Below are 20523 nucleotides of genomic sequence, written 5' to 3'. Positions count from 1 at the left end.
AAATATAGGAAAATGAAAAATTCAATGAAATAGATATAATTAAAAACATTAAAGTTTTCCTTTTTTATTAAAAACAAAAAAAAAAACCTTATGAAAAGTAGTGTGAACAGGGCTTGCTTTTTTCCCGTCATATTACTCCTGATGCACAGTGAGTATCTTCACCATGCTTTGAACTGTGATCAGCTTTCAACATTCCAGCCTTTGTGTTTCCTACGTTGTGCAACATCTCCAAGAGTTCCTTCAACTTGAAGTTTTTTTTTTTTTTTTTTTTTTTTTGCCAACATCACTTCCTCTTGGACGCCTTTATCCTTTGTCCTTACAAGCACTTTCCTCCTTTGTATCAATAAACTCAGCTTCACTGAATGCCTGTGACTGCCTCTCTAGAGTCCCTTGGCCATGTCACTCCCAGGGCAGCTGTCCATCTTTGATCCAAACTTCACCTCCAGCATTGTCCCTTTCCTCTTTACTACCCCTTCACCCTCACTGGCCAAGTCCCTCTTCAAACCTTCCACTTTCTGTAAAATACCGTGTGAGTGTATCAGTAGGAGACAAGGAGGCCACACAACTGTACTCTTTGCCCTCTGGGAACTGAGTAACAGAGACGCAGTGACCAACCAAGAGCAGGATCTGAAAGAAGTAATAAGACTGGGGTCGCTCGCCACTCAGGATGCTGGAAGCCCATGTGGGCACTGGTTCAAGTCCCAGCTGCTCTACTTCTGATCCAGCTCCCTGCTAATGGCCTGGGGAAGGTGCCCCAAGTATTTGGGCTCCTGCTACCCATGTGGGACTTGGATGTAGCTCCTGGATCCTGGCTTTGGCCAGGTTCTGCCTGGCCCCTTGCAGCCATCTAGGGAATGAACCAGCAGATGGAAGATCTCTCACTCTGTAGCTCTTTCAAATAAATAAATAAATCTTAAAAAAAAAAAGAAGTACTATGATCGGTCACTGATCCTGCTATATTTTGTTACATACTCAGTGATCAGTAGACTGAAGCGCTGGCAGCTTGGGCAGTTCCTCATGGTTCATGCACATGTGGTGGCAGCTGAAATATGAGCTGTGGTCAATGTTACACACTGGTAGATGAAATCCATGTGCACCAGGCAAAGCAAACAGAGAGGTCAGAAGAACCCCAGCGAAAGCAAAGGAGCCAGGCTAGGGGCCAAAGGCAGCCTCTCCAGAAAGGGGAAGTGGAGTGGAGGCTGAAGGGTGAGCAGCAACTGAGTCAGCTTGGTGGGAAGACTCCATTCAAGGAGAGCCCTGTGCCGGGAGGGAGCAGGCAAGGTCAGGGATCTGAAGGAAGACCAAGGGAGCTAGGGGCTAAAGGGCAAAGGATGCGCAGTGCAGTGCAAGTAAGTTAGTGAAATAGTGGACAGAGGAACCGTATGTTAAAATGAAGGTTAATATGGACTCTGAGGGGTCAAACCCTAAATCACTGTCAATTTATAGCCATTTTGTTTTTCCCTTTTTATATAAACCATTATGCACATGTTTCTTTCATGGAAAATGGAATTAAAGGATATGTTTACTTGGTGCAAAAATTTTCTAAGCTTTATGTATTTGAAAGAATTACACAGAGAAAAGGAAACACACACACACAGAGAGAGAGAGAGAGAGAGAGAGAGAGAGAGATATCTTCCATCCATTGGTTCACTTTCTAAGTGGCTGCAACTGCCAGGGATGAGCCAGGCTGAAGCCAGGAGCTTCTTCCAGGTCTCCCACATGGGTAGCAGGGGCCCAAGCACTTGGGCCGTCTTCTGCTGCTTTCCCATGCTCATCAGTAGAGAGCTGGATGTGGAACAGCCAGGACTCGAACTGGCGCTGGTCTGGGATGCCAGCATTGCAGGCGGCAGCTTACCCTGCTGAGCCACAATGCCAGCTCCACCAAACAATTTGGAAATCCATGCATAATTTCCAACATGTAATATGCATTTTTCCATGAACTTTTTGATGACTTCTTCAAAAAAAGAGGGACCATGAGTTTATTTTATAGCATGAGCTTACTTGACTCTCTATGGCCACAGCCTCAGCGGAACACAATCAAAGTATTTTAAAATATAAGGGGGAAAAAGGGGAGAGGCCATAGACCATCAAAGGGCAAACCATGCAGGGTCAGTTTTTGCCGGGTAGATCCCATCAAGGCTTGTTGTCCTGATGGGGAGAGCAAGGGGAGGCCACATTAGTTTCCTGTGGCTGCTCTAAGTTACCAGAGACTGGGTGGCTTAAAGCAACAGCAGGGTGTTCTCTCATAGTCCTGGGACCCTGTGTCACTGGGCTGAAATCAAAGTGTTGGCAGGGCCAGGCTTCTCTACAGGCTCGGGGGAGAACCCCTGCCTTGCCTGTCTCAGCTTCTGGGTGCTCCCTGCGTTCTGTACCTTGTGGCAGCATCACCCCTATCTTAAAGGCCAATGGCTTTCAATCCATCTCTTTCTGCTCCTTTTTCATGTCACCTTCTCCTCTGTGTGTGGAAATCTCCCTCTCCCTCCCTCTTATAAGGCTATATGTGATTGCAATCAGCACTCTCCCCCAACCCCCGCCATGCACACGTCCATAACCCAGGATAACCTCCCCATCTCAAGATCCTTAACTTAAATGCACCTGCCATGTTCACCCCTTTCCACCTTGTTTGCCATATAAGGTACCACTTCCAGGTTCTACAACTGAGACTGGGCATCTTTGGGGGGATCATTTCTTTCTGCCTGTCGCAGAGGCCATGAAAGACTTGTGAGTGGAGAGACCTGTAGTTAGACTCACACATGGAGGGGCTAGGGAGGGGCATAGAGGACCAGAGGAAGCCAGTTGGGCCAGAGCAACTGAACAAGTGAGAGGTGAGGGTGATGAAGATGAAGAGCAGGGGAGGGACTCAACAGACACTCGGAAGTGAAACTGGCAGACACAGGAAGTCACTTAAGAGGAGGGGCCGGGAGAGCCTTCTAGACTTCTGGTGTGCATAGCCAAGTTTCAAGTGGTGCCTCCAGCTGAGCTTGGGAGCGCAGGAAGCAGACAGGAGAGGATCAGGGAGAAACAGCTGACCTTCCACGTACATACCATGTAACACCAGTCAGGGTAACGACAGGGCTGCTGGCGGCAGATCTTCCACTCAGCTTTTCCACTTGGGTTTGGTTAAGTCTTAGCTTTGTCACAGGGAAGGTGATAATGAAATCAATACTTATCCTCAGGGCTGCTCTGAGAATTGAGATTCAGGACGAAATGCACACGACACAATGGCTCATTAACAGAAAGCACTTACTACCCACTTGATCCCCACTCACCATCACTCTGCCTGCACAGACAAGAGAGAGACTGTCGTGTGGTTACGGGGCTGCACTACTTCTAGCTTTATTCAGCTCCCTCTCTGGCTATTCTTAACTCATATATTATGCAATTCTGATGGTCATTTATAGTCACTGATACATTCTGAAAATAATTCTTCAGGTTGAACAATTTCTTTAGTTTTCCTTAATCTGCCATTAATGTGTATCAAATATCTTCCTACCTCATCAGCATTCATTCCTTCTTATGTTTTATAGATAAGCAACTCAATCACTTCCATGCAATGCTTTTAGCACCTGGAGACAGCACTGATAAGCAACTCAGAGAACACCCGAATCGCATTTCATCACCTAATTAGAAAGGCCCTTTGGCAGGGACTGTCCAACACAATGATTTCATTATTTCCTCATCCTTTATTATAGGGGGCAGTCATCTGAAAACTGCGCGAATAGTCTGAGGAGTAAACGCATTCATCCATTTACACAAGCGGTCCGACTACTCACCGATTTTAGACCGTCACTTAGATCCTTTGGATGCTTCTCTAGTTTTCAGTTACAAGGCATTTCAAAATGAAGCTAGCACTGACCCTTCATAAATTTCAGGAACTGGTTCTTAGTAAAGCCCTCTGAGCTTCATAGAAGGCAACCGTTACTCACTAGGGCATCTACGTTTTCCTTTCATTCAGGACACAGGTGAAGACAATTTCATACGTGTTTCCTTCACTATTCCTAAGACCCTTAACTATCATGTTTTGGCTGCCATAGCTCTTTGAGGAGTTTCTGTTTCATGTGACAACTCAACATTCTTCCATCAGGAGAAAAGCTCCCAATTTCAAGTTAACCTCAACTACTCTCTCTCATATGCCCAGCCCAGATCCAAAACACCACACACAGACTACAGAAAACCTCCAAGCAATGTGTCTGAACTAGTAATTTCTCAAGAACAAAAATTTCTAAGAATTCCACCACAGCAGGTCCCAATACTTAGCTAAACTATTTTAAATAGTTATTTTCCGCCTTTCCTTTTTAATTTTTTGTTTCCTGAGCTATTTCAAAAAGAGTAATTTCTAGCTCAGTTACTAATTTTAATAAATCCAAGTAATGAATGTCTTCTCAGTCACCAATACAGAAATAATGAGAAAATGTTTGGATCTGCATGGGTGATAACTGAAGCAAATGGAACTCCATTTGCTTTTCTTTCTTTCTTTCTTTTTTCTTTTTTTACAAAAAATAACACTCATTTTTGAGTAATTAAATTGATGCAAACCTGGATATAATGCACAGGAAAGTCAGAAGCCCCATCACTCCAACAACTGCAGGCCTAGAAAAAGCAGCTCCACGCTAACCTCGGATCATTCAAGAGCCACATCAGACAAGCCCGCAGCTGATGAATTCAACATGCTTCTATTTCAGACCTAAATAAAGAAGAGGACGAGCAAGATTTGCAAGACACACAGACATCAAGTTCTTTCTTGTCTGGGAGAGCAGCAGACAACACATAACTTGAGATTTTGCAATTTACTGCTTAACATGAGGGCTGGGGGAAGCACTCAAGACCTTGGCAGGGACTCATCCTATCAGGAGCAATCCAAAAGAGGCCCCGCAGCGTGGAGTGAAGTTTAATCCAATTGCTTCCTAATGCGATTCTGTCATTTCATGAATTCAACTTCAATTTGGATGAAAAACATCATTTTGCCTCTTCTTTCCTGTCCCTGTTATAACAGCATCAAAAACTGTTGTGATAGAGATCAAATGATGCCAACCATTTACAAATCTGATTCTCTCCGGCAGCTAGTTTATGGATGAATAATTTATATGGATTAAAACTGAAAGCAGAGCTGCTACAGGGATGAGGCAGAAAGTGCGATTTCAACGCAGAAGTCTCCAGGACCAAAAGTCCACCAGGGAGACAGCAGCAAGAGCCCCCCAGCTGCAGGCACTGGCTGTGAGGAGCATCCCGCTCATTCTCATGCAGCCACACCCAGCAAGGAACACAACGGCGCAGCCCAGCAGGCAAGAACAAGTTGAGCTCCCAAGTATTATGGGATGCAGCTGGTGTCCTGGCCGAGGCTGGGACCAGAGAAAGCACTCAGTGTGGAGGTGCTCTATCAGAGATCACATTGTGTGGGCATTTTCTTCCCCACCTAGTTGTTTCTGCTTAGAACAGGAAGCCATCAGGAACCACTCCGCCCTACTCTCTCAGCTTTTAGAAGAATCACTTTTGTGGTCCCTTTGGCTGTGTACCTTCAGGGTAATTGTGCCCTAATACCTGGGGATTTGACCCCTTTTTTGTTTTAGAAATTTTTAAAATGTTGTTTTAATGTGCATGACCTACTCAGCAAAGCGCATGCCCTCTTCCCAGCAAGAATACGGCCAGTGTACACAGTCTGAGGTTCAAGGTTAGGAAGACTTAAGAGGGGGCAGGGCCAGGAGAGCAGCCTCTGAAACAAGGTCAGCTTGCAGCTGGAGGGACACAGGTGCCACAGGCTCCTTATGCGGCACAGAGGGAGAGAGGAAGGGCCTCACTGGTTCTCCATCCACAAGGTTAGGAAGAGAAGAGGGGGCGTTGCCATCCCTTCTGGTACTGCTTGGGCCTGAGAAGCAGCAGGTGTGTGACTGGGAAGGCTGGCTTTGAGCTGCAAGGAACCTGTGGGGCCCATCCTGGCCTCTTCAGGCCTCAGGACCATACACCTGGGCTTCAGGCTGGCCTGTGTGGTCACAGGTGTACGGGGGGGGGGGGGGGGGGGGGCTCCCTTCACTCTCCTCCAGCCACACCTGGGCCAGGCTGGCAGCCTCTCCCCTCCCTGCAGCCCAACTGTGTCAGCAGAAAGACGCCACCCCAGGGATCTGGCTCTGGAGCCCAAACCTTGTCCAGAACCTTCTAGCACTGAGCTCGGGGCTTCTTGATAGAGGTGGTTTAAAAACCTATGGGGCCTTTTGGGGATGACATGGTGATGGTAGTGAAATGGGAAACAAGGCAGCCTACGTACGGTGTGGGAGACCTTCTGGCACATTGTCTCACGTCCTGCACCACTCTCAAACATCTGGAAATTCACATGGATGAAAAGCCATTCATATTATCCACTTCTAGAACCTACCTTCATCTACATACAAACATCAAATACAATGTCCCCTGGTATCTGCAGGGGGTCAGTTCCATGACCCACAGCAAACACAAAGTCCTGACATGCTCAAGTCCCTGATGTAAAACAGCTTAATATTTGCATATAACCTCTAAACATCCTCCTGTGCACTTAAAGTCACCTCTAAATAACATAACACCTAACACAACACCGACATCTCACTGCACTCATTCGGATTCGGTACTTAGGGCATGGCAAATTCAAGTTTTGCTTTATGGAACTTTCTAGAATGTTTTTCAGAGTATTCCAACCCATGGTCTGTAGATGTGAAATCCACATACAGATAGCCCTGGTTGTTTTCCTTGCCCTTTCTCAAGGTTTGTTCACAATTTTGGAGGAAAACCACGTCACCAACAGCAACACTGCCTGCGTATGTGAACTGCCCGCCCACCACTACACTAGTCTGCTTCTGCAGCTATCTCGTGCCAATATCCACAGGGATGATGGAAGCTACTGTGATATTTGAAGCTGAATAAAATTCCTGAAGACATGAAACACTGGGTATCTTCTGCCACCTAGTAATCTTAAGAACTTGTGGCATACTGAAATTTATATCACTAAAATTACATATTGAAATTGGTGTTCCATTCTCTTTTTCAAAAGATTTACTTTATTTATTTGAAAAGCAGAGTGACATCCTCTGGTTTCTCTTCAGATCGTATAAATCTTTTGCCTTTTACTAAAGAAAAGCAGAGTGACAGAAAGAGGGGGAGAGACAGAGAGAAAGAGATCTTCCAGGGGCCAACGTTGTGGCATTGTGAGTTAAGCAGCCGCCTACAAGGCCAGCATCCCATACAGGCACCAGTTTGAGTCTTGGCTGATCCACTTCCAATCCAGCTCCCTGCTAATGTTCCTGGGAAAGCAGAGGAAGATGACCCAAGTCCTTGGGCCCTACCCATGTGGGAGGCCTGAATGAAGCTCCTGGCTCCTGGCTTTGGACTGGCCCAACCCTGGCCATTGTGGTCATTTGGGGAGTGAACCAAATCTGTGTCTTTCTCTCTTTCTCTGTAACTCTGCCTTTTAAATAAATAAATACATCTTTTCAAAAAAAATTTTAAAAAGAGATCTTCCATCCCCAAATGACTCAACAGCCATGGCGGGGCCAGGCCAAAGCCATGAGCCTGGAACTCTGTCCCACGTGCGTGGCAGGGGCCCAAGTTCTTGAGCCATCTTCTGCTGCTTTCCCAGTTGTAATAGCAAGGAGCTGGGTTAGAAGCAGAGCAGGACTTGAGCCGGCACTCCGATACGAGATGCAGGCACCCAGGTGATAGCCTTTAAACCCTCCACACCACCACATCTGCCCCTCATTTTAGCTTCTGATGAAGGTGTGTTGAATATTTACATGTTAAAATACATATTCACATTTGTATCAGGAATTAGGAACTGTTTTTTAACTTCTCCTTGATAACACAATTTGGCCCTTCTACTGACTGCATGTGATAGTAGGTTAATTCATCAACCCTCTTCATTTTAGGATAGTCTAAGGGGTGTTATCAAAGAGCACTGGATCTGACACAGCCCAGAGCTGCTTGTCTGGGAAGCACCACTTCCCAGCCACCGGGTTCTCCCAGAGACCTGTTCTTCCTGACACTCAGGGCTCTGGGATTCTGCCAGCTGCCTCTGCGCCTTCTCATGCCAGGGAGGCAAATAAGACCAGAGCACATTGTAGCACCACCAACCCGGGGCCACCAAGCCCTGACTCCATGAGAGATGAAGGCCCACTGGCCTCCTTGCTGTGGGACAGAGCACGGCTCATCAGACAGCTGTGGTCCCCAGAGCCACACGGCCCAGGCCAGGCCCCTGCGAAGGCTCAGGTGTGCTCAGCCACAGCCCTGCTCCCCACTGCCCCCGACTCAGCCAGGCAGCCTGGGAAGCACCAAAGAGAAGAGGCTGATGGGACCAGAAGGGGGAGCTCTGTCATCCGCTGCTGAGAAATAAGAGCACCAACCTCAGGGCCTCCCTGGAGCTCCCCAAACTGGTCAAGAGACACCCATGATGACAGTATGGGAGGGGCAATGAGAAGACATGGCTTTCAGGGGCTCTTAAAGGCAGCTGCCCCCACCCCCGCCCCAGGGATGCACCTGCTGCCGGGCACATAAAGGGGAACAGCCCTGCCTTGAAAACACCTCAGCCCCTGCATAATCCCAGCAACCGCAGGAAGGCCAGGGAGGCCTGGAGAGGAAGCCCAGGCACTGTCTGTCTGGAGCCCTCTGCCCTCTCCCACAGACGGGCGGGTGCCCAGGGCCTCCGAGACGCAGGTGCTGCAGAGAAGTAAGGCCAGGCGGGGCCCCAAGCCTCTTTCCCGAGAGCTGAAGGACAGGACCCACTGGTCGGACGATGCACAGCACTCAGCACAGCCTGCAAGGGGAAGGGGGACCAGGAGTGGCAGGAGCAGGGCCAGGGCCCAGGGCATCCCAGGCCAGAGCCAGCGGAGGCTGGGAGCCACCTGGGGGACGACACATTCCCTGAGGATGGAGCTCTCTGGTGGTGGCAGGGGTGGCCTCTGGGTGTCAGAGGGTGGTGCACCCCCAGCTAGGGGAGCTCTAACAGCATCTATGAAGCGTGTGAAAGGTCCTTGATCCAGGCAGCACCAGCCCTGACTGCTGCCAGGCCTGGGGCAGGCCGCCCTCAGCTACAGGGAGACACCAGCTCACCCTGTCCCAGAGCTGGGCAGGAGACGTGGGGGGCAGCGAGGCTGGGCATGGGGCCTGGCACACGGTAAGCCCTGGCTGGTGCTTACCATTCTGTGTTTGCTTTGCTGTGTATGAGGTGGGAAAAAGTCACCCAACCAGTGACTTCACGCATCTTTCAGCTCTGGACGGCACTGAGGGTGCGAGTGACTCCTAAGAGATGCGTCTAAACTGTTGCCTGTTCTAGCTGTATGGCTCCTATGTTCTGAAATTCTCAAGCAGGAAGTGAGAGACAGGGAGAAGCCAGCTTAGCACAGGCGAGGCCGCACGGCCACCTGCCCACCATCTTCACACGAGAGAAGCCTCGTCTCCACCTCAGAACCCATTTCAACAAGTCATGACTTTCTATTTCACACAGTAAGTTTCTGAGTACTGTGATATAAAAACAAGTGTCAACAGTCACTTTGCAGAAATCGGGATGTATTTTCCCCAAAGCTCAGCTCATGGAGGCCTGTTCAATCCCAAACTGGACCAGGTTCCAGAAAGAGCAGCACATGCATGAAAGTAGGGTGCTGGAAAGATGGTGAGTAATGAAAGGGGGAGAGCAGGCCCTCCTCACCCATGGGACTGGCGTTCCAAGGCCCCCAGTGGATGCCTGAAACTGCAGATGGCTCCAAACCCTAAATATGCTAGGATTTCCACCCCTTCATTGTAAATCAGGCAGAGCATGACATGAACAACAATAACTAATGATGAAATACAACAATTAGAATGATATACTGCAGAAAAAGTTGAAGCTTATGAATTACTTATTTCTGAAATTTTCCATTTAATATGTTCAGACCAAAATTGACTGCAGGTTACTAAAATCACAGAAAGTAAAACTGCAGATAAGGGGTAGGGGGTGTTACTGCCTAAAACAGAAAGGCCTTCCTCCCTCCCCAACCCCAACCCTGCCCCTGGCATGGAGGAGCACAGCACAGGATTCGGAAACCGCGGGCAAAGTCACCTGTTACAGAGCCGTCTGTTTCCCTCTCCCTCTCCTAGATCTGCTCTTCTTGAATTCTTTCCCAGCATCAGCTTTTCCTTCAAGTCCCCTGCCGTTGCTGAGTGAGTAGGAGGGTTACCTGGCAAGGGAGACCGGGTGCAGAACCGGTATTTTAGCAGCTACAACAGCCTGGGTGAAAGGTACAGAATCCTGAAATGCGGTGATGTATGTGGGGGTCTCCCCGTGGTTTCATGCAACTAGAACAGAAAGTGCTCCACGCTTCAGCCTAACTCCTCTCTCCTGTCTGGTTCTTAGCCTCATCAGGACTGCCCCCAGCAGAGCTGCTGTCTGCCAGCTTAGGGTTGGAAGCTCTCCTCTCTGCTGGGTCACCTGTGAGCACAGCACACTGGACTCAGCACGGAGAGTCCTGCAAGGGCTCACATCTCTAACTCCGTGAATGTGTGCGCAGGTAGACACACACCAGCACAGGGACTCTATTTTTCCTGGTCATTTCCTCCAAATTCTCCCAGTCCTCCACAGGCATCTGCATTTTTCAAAGAATCCCAATTAAGCCAAATGAATCTTTAATGAATATTTAATTGGGACCTTTTCCAACAGTGCAATCACTGAGGGGAGAAAAAAACAGATGAGGCTCTGCACAGACACAGCACTGAGCTGAGCTAAGGAGGGTGAAAAAGTCGACAGCTGAGTTTCCTGTCTCTCTTGCCAGTTTCTTTCAACGGTTGCTGCCTTTGATTGCTTCTCCTTTCCTTGTGTTTCTGCATCAGGGCCTCTCCTGTCAACTCCAAGACACATTACTGTGGGCAGCCAAAGCATCCAGAAACCAGGAGCAGCTTGCAAGTCCAAGTCCATGCTGTCCTCCCGAGTCTCTGACATGGTGTGGGGCACAGAGAGGCTCAGAGGCCTGCTGGCCCAGTGTCCCTTATGTACGCATTTGAGTCTTTCCAGAAAAGTCCACAGGCACAACAAAGTATGTTGGGTTTTTTGCTTGTTTTTGTTTCTACTTTGTTTTGTTTTTTTTTTGCAAAGAGGCAGGGAGTAAATAGTTGAGGCTTTGCAGGCCCTCTGCTGTATCACTACTCATTTCTGTGGTTACAGTGCAAAGGCAGCCGCAGACCACACAGAACCAGTGAACCAGGCTGTGTCCCAATAAAACTTTATTTACAGAAACAGGCAGCAGGCTGGATCTGGTCCAGAAGCCGTAGTTTGCCAACCTCTGGGATCACACTGAACCACCTCTGTGGTAACAATGGCCCCAAGGTCAACATGCTCACAAAACAAGGCCACATATCTCATGGCTCTGTCTTGGGCCATAAACTGTAACAACTTAGGATCCACATATCCATTTACACACACACATGCACATGCACACACACAGCACCATGAATTCTTCTGGCTTTTTTATGTTTAATAGATTTTTGTCACTTTACAATTTAAAATGGAAAAGAAAAATATCACCAATGATGTTAACAACCACATACTAATTCTACCTCCAGTCCTTACATTCAGGACAGAACCATTCTATGATGATTTCAGTAAACACTGACTAAACAGGACTTTGCAATAATATCTGTGGCCTGAAATTGGTAGTAGTACTGGCAGTGGTAGCAACTGCAGGTGCCAAGACTTAAAACAGGGGAGGGGAGGGTGGCCTCAAGGGATAGCAGGGAGGCTATCAGGACTACAAATGAAAATGACAAAGATCCTGTGGGTTAGGAGCTCCCAACCGCTCTCAATCTCCTCACAGATCGGCCTGCCCTCTCCCACCAGTCCTCAAGCCACAGAGAAAAAAAAAGATGGTGACGTTAGGGCCCTGAAGCCCCCAGGGAGCCAGGAGTTAGGTGCAGATGGGACAGCCACACCATGGACAATGCTCACCGGGAAAAAGTGAGTCGGTCGGACCCTGAGCAGCAAAGGGACCCTAAAAACAGCACTGACTCAGAAGAAGCATAGGCAGCCAGTGGGGAGAAGCAAACAGCAGGTGCAGAATAAGCTATCCAATGGGACAACTTAACCACACTGACCAGCTGCAGCCCCTACCCCTCCCCTCCCCATGCTTTCTCTGGGTGGGCTGCTCACTGTGTCCCCTCCCGCACATCTCACATTCTCCTCTCCCCTCCCCCTACTCCTCCAACTCCTTCTCACTGGCCTGACTCCCCTCCACCCCATCACGAGGCTCTGCCAAACAGTGCTCCCAGCATGGCTACATGCTGCTCCTCTGTTCCCCCAGGCAACAGTGGGCCATGGACACGCGCTCAGCCTCCCTTCCGCTGTCAGCCTTCTCCACGATGGGGGACTAAAATCAGCCCCCGCTGTGTGCACATAACCCACGGTCTACTTTACTGTGTGCATGAGGAGCTAAGGGTTGCGCTGTGTATTACACTCCAGAGTGTGCATGTGTGTGTGTGTGTGTGTGTGTGTGAGAGAGAGAAAGAAAGCGAGAGAGAGAGAGAGAGAGAGAGAGAGAGACAGACAGACAGACTGCTGGATTAGAGCACTGAGCCCAAAGACCAAGCTCAGGAGTTTGAGTTCAGGTGGTCAGTATCATGAATTTACAAACTTAAGCCCTTGGCCTCAAAGCAGCACAAATCTGTCCGGATCTCTGGGAAAATATCTCCGAGCGCATGATAGCGATGACCATGCCCAACAGGGCAGCCTGTCACTACACTGTCACTACGGTCACGACAGAAGCAGTGGGCAGCTGTCTTAGATCTCAAAAAAAGACCCCTACTGTGCTTATACTTCTGATTCCAGTATGTACAATATCTGACTCATGCAACCTAGATTTCCCACTAACTCAGAATGGCCTTCATAATCATATCTCTATAAAGCAACCATTTCTCACTATGTAGCTATTGATGAAATGTTTAAATGTTTTTTTTTTTTTTAATTATTAGCTCAAGAAGCAGAGAGCGAGCGGGTGAACATACTTCCCCCATTCACTGGTTCACTCCCCAAATGCCTGCAACAGTAAGGTCTGGGCCAGGCCCAAGGTGAGAGCTGGGAACTCCAGGTCTCCCACATGAGTAGTAGGAACCCAACCACTCGAGCCATCACCACTCTCTCCCATCTCCCAGAGTCTGCATTAGCAGGAAGCTGGAGTCAGGAGCCAGAGCCTGGCCACGTGGGACAGAAGCATCTTAACTGCTTTTGATTGTCTCATTCTGGCAATGTGGCATGAGAAGATGACCTTGTAGCTTTAATAAAAACATAACTGCTATGCTGGACACAAAATCCATTTCTGTAACTGTAACAACTAGGCTACAGAAAGTTGTTATGGGGCAGTGGGGGAAGAATGGCCGCCTGAGAGCGACACAGTGCTGAAAAGGGAGGCAGGGCTGGAATTCGGTTACCCCTTCGCTGTAGGTAAACTGAGCGAGAGGGCTTGCACAAATACTTGTCATATGCTGAGCCTTGTAGCAGGCCATGTAACCTCAGAGCAGGAAGAGAAGTTTCCTGAAGCATAGTAGGATCTTAACTTACGGATATTAAATCTTTAACTTTTTAACTAATATAGAAAACTTGCACATATTTGTGATGTAATACATGAATACTTTGTGTAACGTCCAATCAGAGTAAACATCTATTTCCTCAAACATTCATTATTCCTTTATGGTGAAAATATGCAAAATCCTCTCTTTTAGGTTTTTTTTTTTTTTAATACAGTGCATTATCATATAGGTAGTCACCTTACCGTGCAATAACTTCTTGCTCCTATCTAATCTAGAACATCTTACTCCTATCTAACTACAACTTGGTACTTACAGGACTAGATGCTGGCAAATTTGTATTGAGAGCTGCCACTGGGTGGGATACCACAGACTGTTTCCTTTCATCCCACCAGCCACGCTATGGTGTCAGTGCTGCTATCTCTACTCCTATCTTATAAGAAAAGAAACAAACTTCAAGAAGCCCCAGTCAGCAGCTACAAAGTGGCAAAACTAGGACTGGCACCCTGGTAGCTGGAATGTGGCATGTGACGGGTTCCTCTGTGCACCTGATCTTTCCACAATAGGGATGAGCACAGGGACCTATACAATGACTTCCCACAACGCAAACAAAGCAGCTAGAGCAAGGGGAAACTAACAGGATAAGGCTATCACCTTCCCTTCACCCATAAAAAGGCTTTCTGACGTTACCGGAAAATAAAGTCGCAGGGCAGACTACAAAATCCAACAAATTCCGCGGTTCAGGCGGAATGGGAAACTTAACAGTCCTTGATTTAGAACCAGAGCGCCTGCACCCCGGCCCACACTAAACATGGAATCTCAGATCCCTCATCATGAACCGGTCACGAGAAGCGACACCTCACTCTTCTGGTGTCTTCAGAGCAGTGAGAACATATAAGGAAAGCTGTCTAGCGCTGTGCTGGGCAGAGAACAGATAGAACAGTATTTTCCTCTAATCTTCAGTCAGCTCTGCCATAAACAGCAAAGGCTGGGGGGGGGGGTCCTTCCCACAACCCCCGAATGCGCTCACTCTAAGACAAACACCTTCAAGGTGAAGCGGTTGGTGGTCTGCCTTCTGCTACCTGCATCCCATTTCCCATTGTGCAGACAGCAAGTTCCTACTCTGAATGCAAAGGCAACCACAAGGCAGTAGTTAAGTATACTAAAGCAGTACAGAAAGGGCAGAGACCATTAACATAAGTACCACAGAAGACTGCAAACGACAAGGACCTTCAGCAGCAACTAGAATGCAAAAATCACACTCTTCAGACTGCCTCCATCCACCTCTCTTAGGACCCAGACTGGCAGTTCCAAAGTCAGAGCCCAGTATCTGAAGCATTCAGATGCGTTTCATGAACCGCATTTCCAGAAGGTAAAACAAAGCAAGCTACAAAAGAAACCGCGGCACGTCTTTCAAATCCTCCACCATCCGACTTGACCCCAGGGCTTGTATGCTTGCAAAAGGAAACACTGAGAGAAGCTAAAAAGTTTTTTTCTTTTCAGACCCAAAGCAGCAAAAGCTCATTTAAAAGTCAAATGATTTGAGGGAGAAGTTCCTAGCTGTGCGATGCTTTGCCGCGAAGCATGTGGGAGCCAGGCTGGGTGGAAACCCCAGGCGTCAGCACCTCCGTCTCCTGTTCCTTCCCCTTACACACGGGCGCCCTCACTCCAGTCCAAGTCCGGGGTGGGGGTGGGGACTCGGAACGTGCCACGCAGCTGCTCATCCACTACCTCCGGAGTGGTCAACATGCAAAGCGCAAACTTGCTCCCTAGACCAGAAAGCACACGATGATGCTGGTCCCCAAGGGGATGAAGGCTCCTCCTACACCCACAAGAAAAACTACCAGGTTTCGGTTCTTTTGCTTTTTTTTTTTAAGACTAAAAAATTAGCGGAACACATGGATTTTCCCTTTCATTCTTACTTATTTTTTTTTTAAAGCCCTCCTCCATTTCCTCATTTCCTTCTTCCCTGAAGTTAGAGGAATTCTGAATAAACACGCTCGCCTGGAACGCAGAACTCATGCTGAAGACTGAGTTGTTAGAAGCCGGGTCGAGTCGGGCTGAAACGGTTACAGCCCTGCACGCCCAGGCACTTACGCATGTCTGTTTTCAAACAATGCAAGCTTCTAGAGCGCACCGCGATGCAAAGCAATGCGAGGCGCCAGGCACCGGCACGGTGTGGCCGTGAGCTTATGTCACAAAGGCTTCCCCGCAGCACGCGAGCGCGAGTCGCCACCCCGCCAGTCCCAGGCTCGCCCCTGCCTCCCAGGGCGAACGGGCTCGGGGACCGACGGCCGGAGCGGGACCAACACCGGGCACAGCCCTGGGAGGGCAAGGCTGCGGGGGCGAAAGTGCGGGGAGCCTGCGGATCACGGAGCGGGGGTGGGGTGGAGAGGGGCGATCAGCGCGCTCCGCGGCCGAGTGGCCGCCGCGAGGGGCAGGGGGCTGTGGGCGGGGAGCCGCAGGTGGACGCGCGCGAGCCCGGCGGCGGGGGCGCGTGGGTCACCTGTATTGTTTGAAAAGCTGGTCCGACTCCCTGAAGCCGTTGTTGAGCAGCATGTTGATGCCGGCCAGGGCCAGCTCCGCGTCCTGCAGGGGCGCCGGCGCCGCCGTGGCCGAGTCTGCGTCGTCCCGCCGCCGCGGCCGCTGCTGCTCCGAGCCGGCCATGGGGCGCGAGGCCCTGCGCTGGGCTGGGGCGAGGTCGGCAGGCGGCTGCTGCGGCCCCGCGCGCGCCCGGAGCCCGGCTTCACCTGCCCCGGCAGAGCGCAGCGCGCGGCGGGGGCGGGGAGGGGCGCGGAGGGAGGAGCCGGGCAGGGCTGCGGCGCGGCGGGGGATTACTCAGCAGCCGCCCGCCCGCCCGCTGCTCTCGCTCTCGCTCCCTCCTAGACACCGGCTCGCGCGGGCACCGGCTCGGATCCGTTTCCGGGTGTCTCCAACCTCGCCGAGCCGGTCCCGGAGCGGCCGCCGCCTCCGCTTCCTGCAGCCCCCGCGCGCCGCCCCGGCCCCTCCCGGCCCTGATCCCCACATGCGTCCCCGGGCCAGCGCGCACGAGGCTTTCGGACCGCCCGCGGTCCAGAGCCCCAGCCGCTCCCCTCTCCCCCTGTAGGGCAGGACCTGAGGGTCTGGGGGTAGGGGTGCGGGGTTAGTGCCGCGGGAACTCCCAGGGCTGGGAACCCCTGGCGACCCGCGCTTGTGACACCCCAACTCCCTCTCGACCCTAGGGCCACCTGCTAGGACCGAGGCTGCCAGTCCCCGAGGAGGTGGGCAGCGGGGGTGGGCCTCTGGGCACCTGCCAGGTCGCTCCTGGGAGCCCGGCGCACAGAGGGGGGAGCGCGGGGGTCCAAGACCACCCACTCAAGCGGCCGCCAACATTGGCAGGATAGAGCCAGAGGAGAAATGGAGGCCCATAACAATTAACTAACTGTTAAAAGTGTATTCTGTTGCCATCCTGAGGATCAGCCGTTCAGGCCAATGCAACCGAAAACTACGTGTAAAGGGGTGGTTTTTGCGTGACCAGATGTCAGCAGGTTAGCATAGGTGACTGAAATTAATCACCGTTACCGAGCAGCTCTCACTGTCGTGATGATGAGCTGGTGGTGTCTGCGTACTGTAGAGACAATTCATAAATCACCTTTGGCTTGCCATTAATCTGTCTCTCTCAGCAGAATCGTTAAATGTATTATTACAGTCAAGCTTAGGCTCTTAATGCCAGTCCACCTGTCTTGAGTTGCCATTTTGTACATTGCACTTGATTAATTTCAATTTGAGCTCCCTTGGCCTGATGCAGCATTTGTAACAATTATTTTTAAAAATGGAAAACAAAACAGGTTTTAAAATAGTGAATGTTTAAACACCATGTCCAGCATCACGTAATGAGATGGGCATGGTAAATACTCACAGAAAATATTGCAAAATAACTCGCTTTCATCATATAAGTTGCCTTCACTTATTTTGTGACTTGTGCCACCCCTTCCAAGAATCTCTAAGTCCATGCAGTGTTTCCAGCGTTCCTGTCTACAAATTCAAGAATAATGTGAATTGCTGTCATTCCTAGGCTAACATATGTGACTATTGCAGAACCATATCAATTCTTGAGTATTTGGAACAGCAAAATAAAAAAAAAAATAGCAAGAAAATGGGTGGTTCTCACCCATGGGAAATAATACAAACAGCAATGCGGGAATCTGCATTCATGCTGCATGAGAAGAAGGATTTGACAAGGTGACTTGTCTTTATTTTTTTATTTTTATTTGACAGGTAGAGTTATAGACAGTGAGAGAGAGAGAAAGAGAGAGAAAGGTCTTCCTTCCCTTGGTTCACCCCCAAATGGCCGATAAGGCCGGCACTGCGCTGGGTCTGAACCCAGGAGCCAGGCGCTTCCTCCTGGTCTCCCAGGCGGGTGCAGGGACCCAAGCACTTGGGCCATCCCCCACTGCCTTCCCGGGTCACAGCAGAGAGCTGGACCGGAAGAGGAGCAACCAGGACTAGAACCTGGGCACCCATATGGGATGCCGGCACCACAGGTGGAGGATTAACCGAGTGAGCCACGGCGCCGGCCCCAAAGTGACTTGTCTTTCTGTAAGCATTCTTGGATTTAAAGTGGTGGAAATCTTCAGTGTCAGCCATGTCAGAGTCCTTCTGTGGCATTCAGAGGCTGCAGCCTTTTGTTTCTGGGGAACTGAGAAAAAGACAAGTGTTTTCCTAGGCCAGCTTTGCCGTTCTCCTGAGAGTGGACGCTGAGGGTTATGCGTCCCGCACAGAACCAGCTTTGGGGGTCAGATCCCAGGTGAGAGAGGCACCCAGGTTGTCTTTAATACCTTGATGTCTTCGTATGTTTTGACAAGCAGGTGCTAGGGACGGTACTGCCCATTGAGACCCACATGAGGCCCCTGGCCACACGTGGCCTCCCCTGACCTAGCATTTGCAGGCTGCCTACGCTGTGGAATCATCCACCCCAAAGCCCTGAGAATCTCATGAACCCTGGAGGGAAGCCAAGGGCTCACTGCCCAACTTAGGAGATAGCCTGCCCTCCCCCAGCCGGGGAAGACAGCCAAGCACAGTCCTCTGTGGCCCTGTTACTGGGGAGGAAAAAAGGAATTTCAAGGAATTGGTGACACCGTGGGCTTTGTTAGCAAGTTGTACTTGGGGCTCTGCAGCTGAGGATGGGGGGAGGGGTGAGCAAGTGAAAGCAATCTTTGTGGTGCTGGTTCTGTCTCAAGAATTGAGCAGAGTGGGACGGGCAGACTTGGGGAAATTTAACTGTTGAATGACTGGGACGAGGCCCAGTGCAAATGCCCCGCTCCCCATAATAGGTGGTGCGGATAGATGGCTAACTCCACCACTTAGTGTACACAGATATGTACAGAACTGGATTCAGTTGGATGCCCATTAGATTGGCATCATTATCATGAATGGACATGTAAAGAATACAAAGAGGATTGTAAAGAATCTGTTGTAAAGAATACAAAGAGGATTCAAAATCTGCCCCAGAATCCTGAAGGAAGAAGACACATGGACCACACTGTGACAGCTGTGGTTGGCCCGGACTTCTGCCCAAGGTTCAACCAGCAAGTGGGGAATGAATGCTGGCGGTGTCTTCTTCCGTAGCTAACAACGGCAGAGAGTGAAGGCGGATAATGATGGATATTTGCAAGGCCATGGTGTGTATTCCTGTGATAGGAAAGAAAATGTAGATTACTGACCCACCAGGGCACCACACACCTGATGTGGGGAGTTCTTTGCACCTTCCTGCAAACCAAAGGCAGTCCCCAGTGCGCCAGTTTAGACCAAACAGGATTCACTGGAGTGTGCCCTTCCACAGGAGAGGGAGAGGAGAGCAGAGAAAAGAAGAAATGCTAGCAACTGTAGCAAAGAACCTATTTCCTTTCTGCACATCCTGTGGGGATTGCCAGTATTTTGTGGTTCTTTGCATGATTTCATTACGAAAATGAAACTCCGAGTCCAAACGTCTACTACCCTTGACATGGTGGATTTTTTTTTGTTTGTTTCTAAGAGGTCTTGGTTCCAAATAATAAGAAAATATGACCCAAACTGGCACAAAAAGCAAGTTTATTGATTCTTGAAAGGAGGCTTCCTAAAACGAGGCTGTCTCGAGGGCTCCAGCCTGGGCTGGCTAGAAATAGTTTCTCCTCTCCACCTCACAGCTCTGCCTCTACTTAAGCAGACTCTCCTCTCCTGGCTCAGAATGACTCCCAGAAGCTGCTGGGGCTACAAGCTGAAAAGCATCACTTCTCCCATAGCTTAACCAAAATCCTCCAGTGAAATCTCATTGGCTTTGCTTGCCCTGACTGTAGTCAGATGCTCATCCCTGAACCGGTCCCTGAGGCTAGGAGGGGCGGAGCCTTCTGTTTGGCTAAAGCCAAACAGCCTTGGGGTGGGGATGGGCAGTTGTCTGGATGATGTCAGTTTCACCAAAACCATCTGACTGGGAAACTCCAGATCTCTTAATATAGGGAGAGGTAGGGAACAGATGTGAGAAAGACAATCAAAAAGCATCCCCTACCCGTGTCTTCTGAAACGTGTTTTGAGTTTTTGGAATTATCCTTTAATTGCAAGTTTAGAGAATAAAAGTACCCTAAGAAAATTACTATCACGTGTGCTTTGGTTATATTAAATTTCTGTGCTAATGCTAATAATTATGACAGATGCCTTCATGTATGTTGTTGTAAATATTCTCTAACAATTGAAATATAAGTACACAAAGTATACAGAATTCTAAGGAGGAGGACAGCAGGGGAACTTGTCACTTCATTTGTGTCAGCTTCTTTTTCCCGAAGCTATACTTTATTTTATTTACTTGAAAGGCAGAGTGACAGAGAGGGAGAGACAGAAAGAGATCATCCACTGGTTCACTCCCCAAATGGCCATAATGGTCAAAGCTAGGCCAGGCCGAAGCTAGAAGCCGGGAACTCTATCCAGATCTCCCACGTGGGTGCAGGGACCCAAGCACTCGGGCCATCTTCCACTGCTCTCCCAGGCCCATTCACAGGGAACGGGATTGGG

The 20523-nt window shown here is 49.6% G+C and overlaps 1 protein-coding gene across 1 annotated transcript in view; it reads right to left on the bottom strand.

Annotated features, from left to right (window-relative positions):
* TTC39C (tetratricopeptide repeat domain 39C) overlaps positions 1-16194 on the bottom strand; it is a 111980-nt gene extending 95786 nt beyond the window's left edge. Inside the window, exon 1 of the mRNA XM_062201479.1 lies at positions 16007-16194. Coding sequence (XP_062057463.1) covers positions 16007-16167 — 161 coding nt within the window. The 5' untranslated portion in view covers positions 16168-16194. The remainder of the gene's footprint in view (positions 1-16006) is intronic.
* Positions 16195-20523: the final 4329 nt, after the last annotated feature.

This window comes from Lepus europaeus, chromosome 9, assembly GCF_033115175.1.
Source record: "Lepus europaeus isolate LE1 chromosome 9, mLepTim1.pri, whole genome shotgun sequence".
Lineage (NCBI taxonomy): Eukaryota > Metazoa > Chordata > Mammalia > Lagomorpha > Leporidae > Lepus > Lepus europaeus.
The sequence above is the reverse complement of the archived record's forward strand: the minus strand, read 5'-3'. Positions and strand labels throughout refer to the sequence as shown.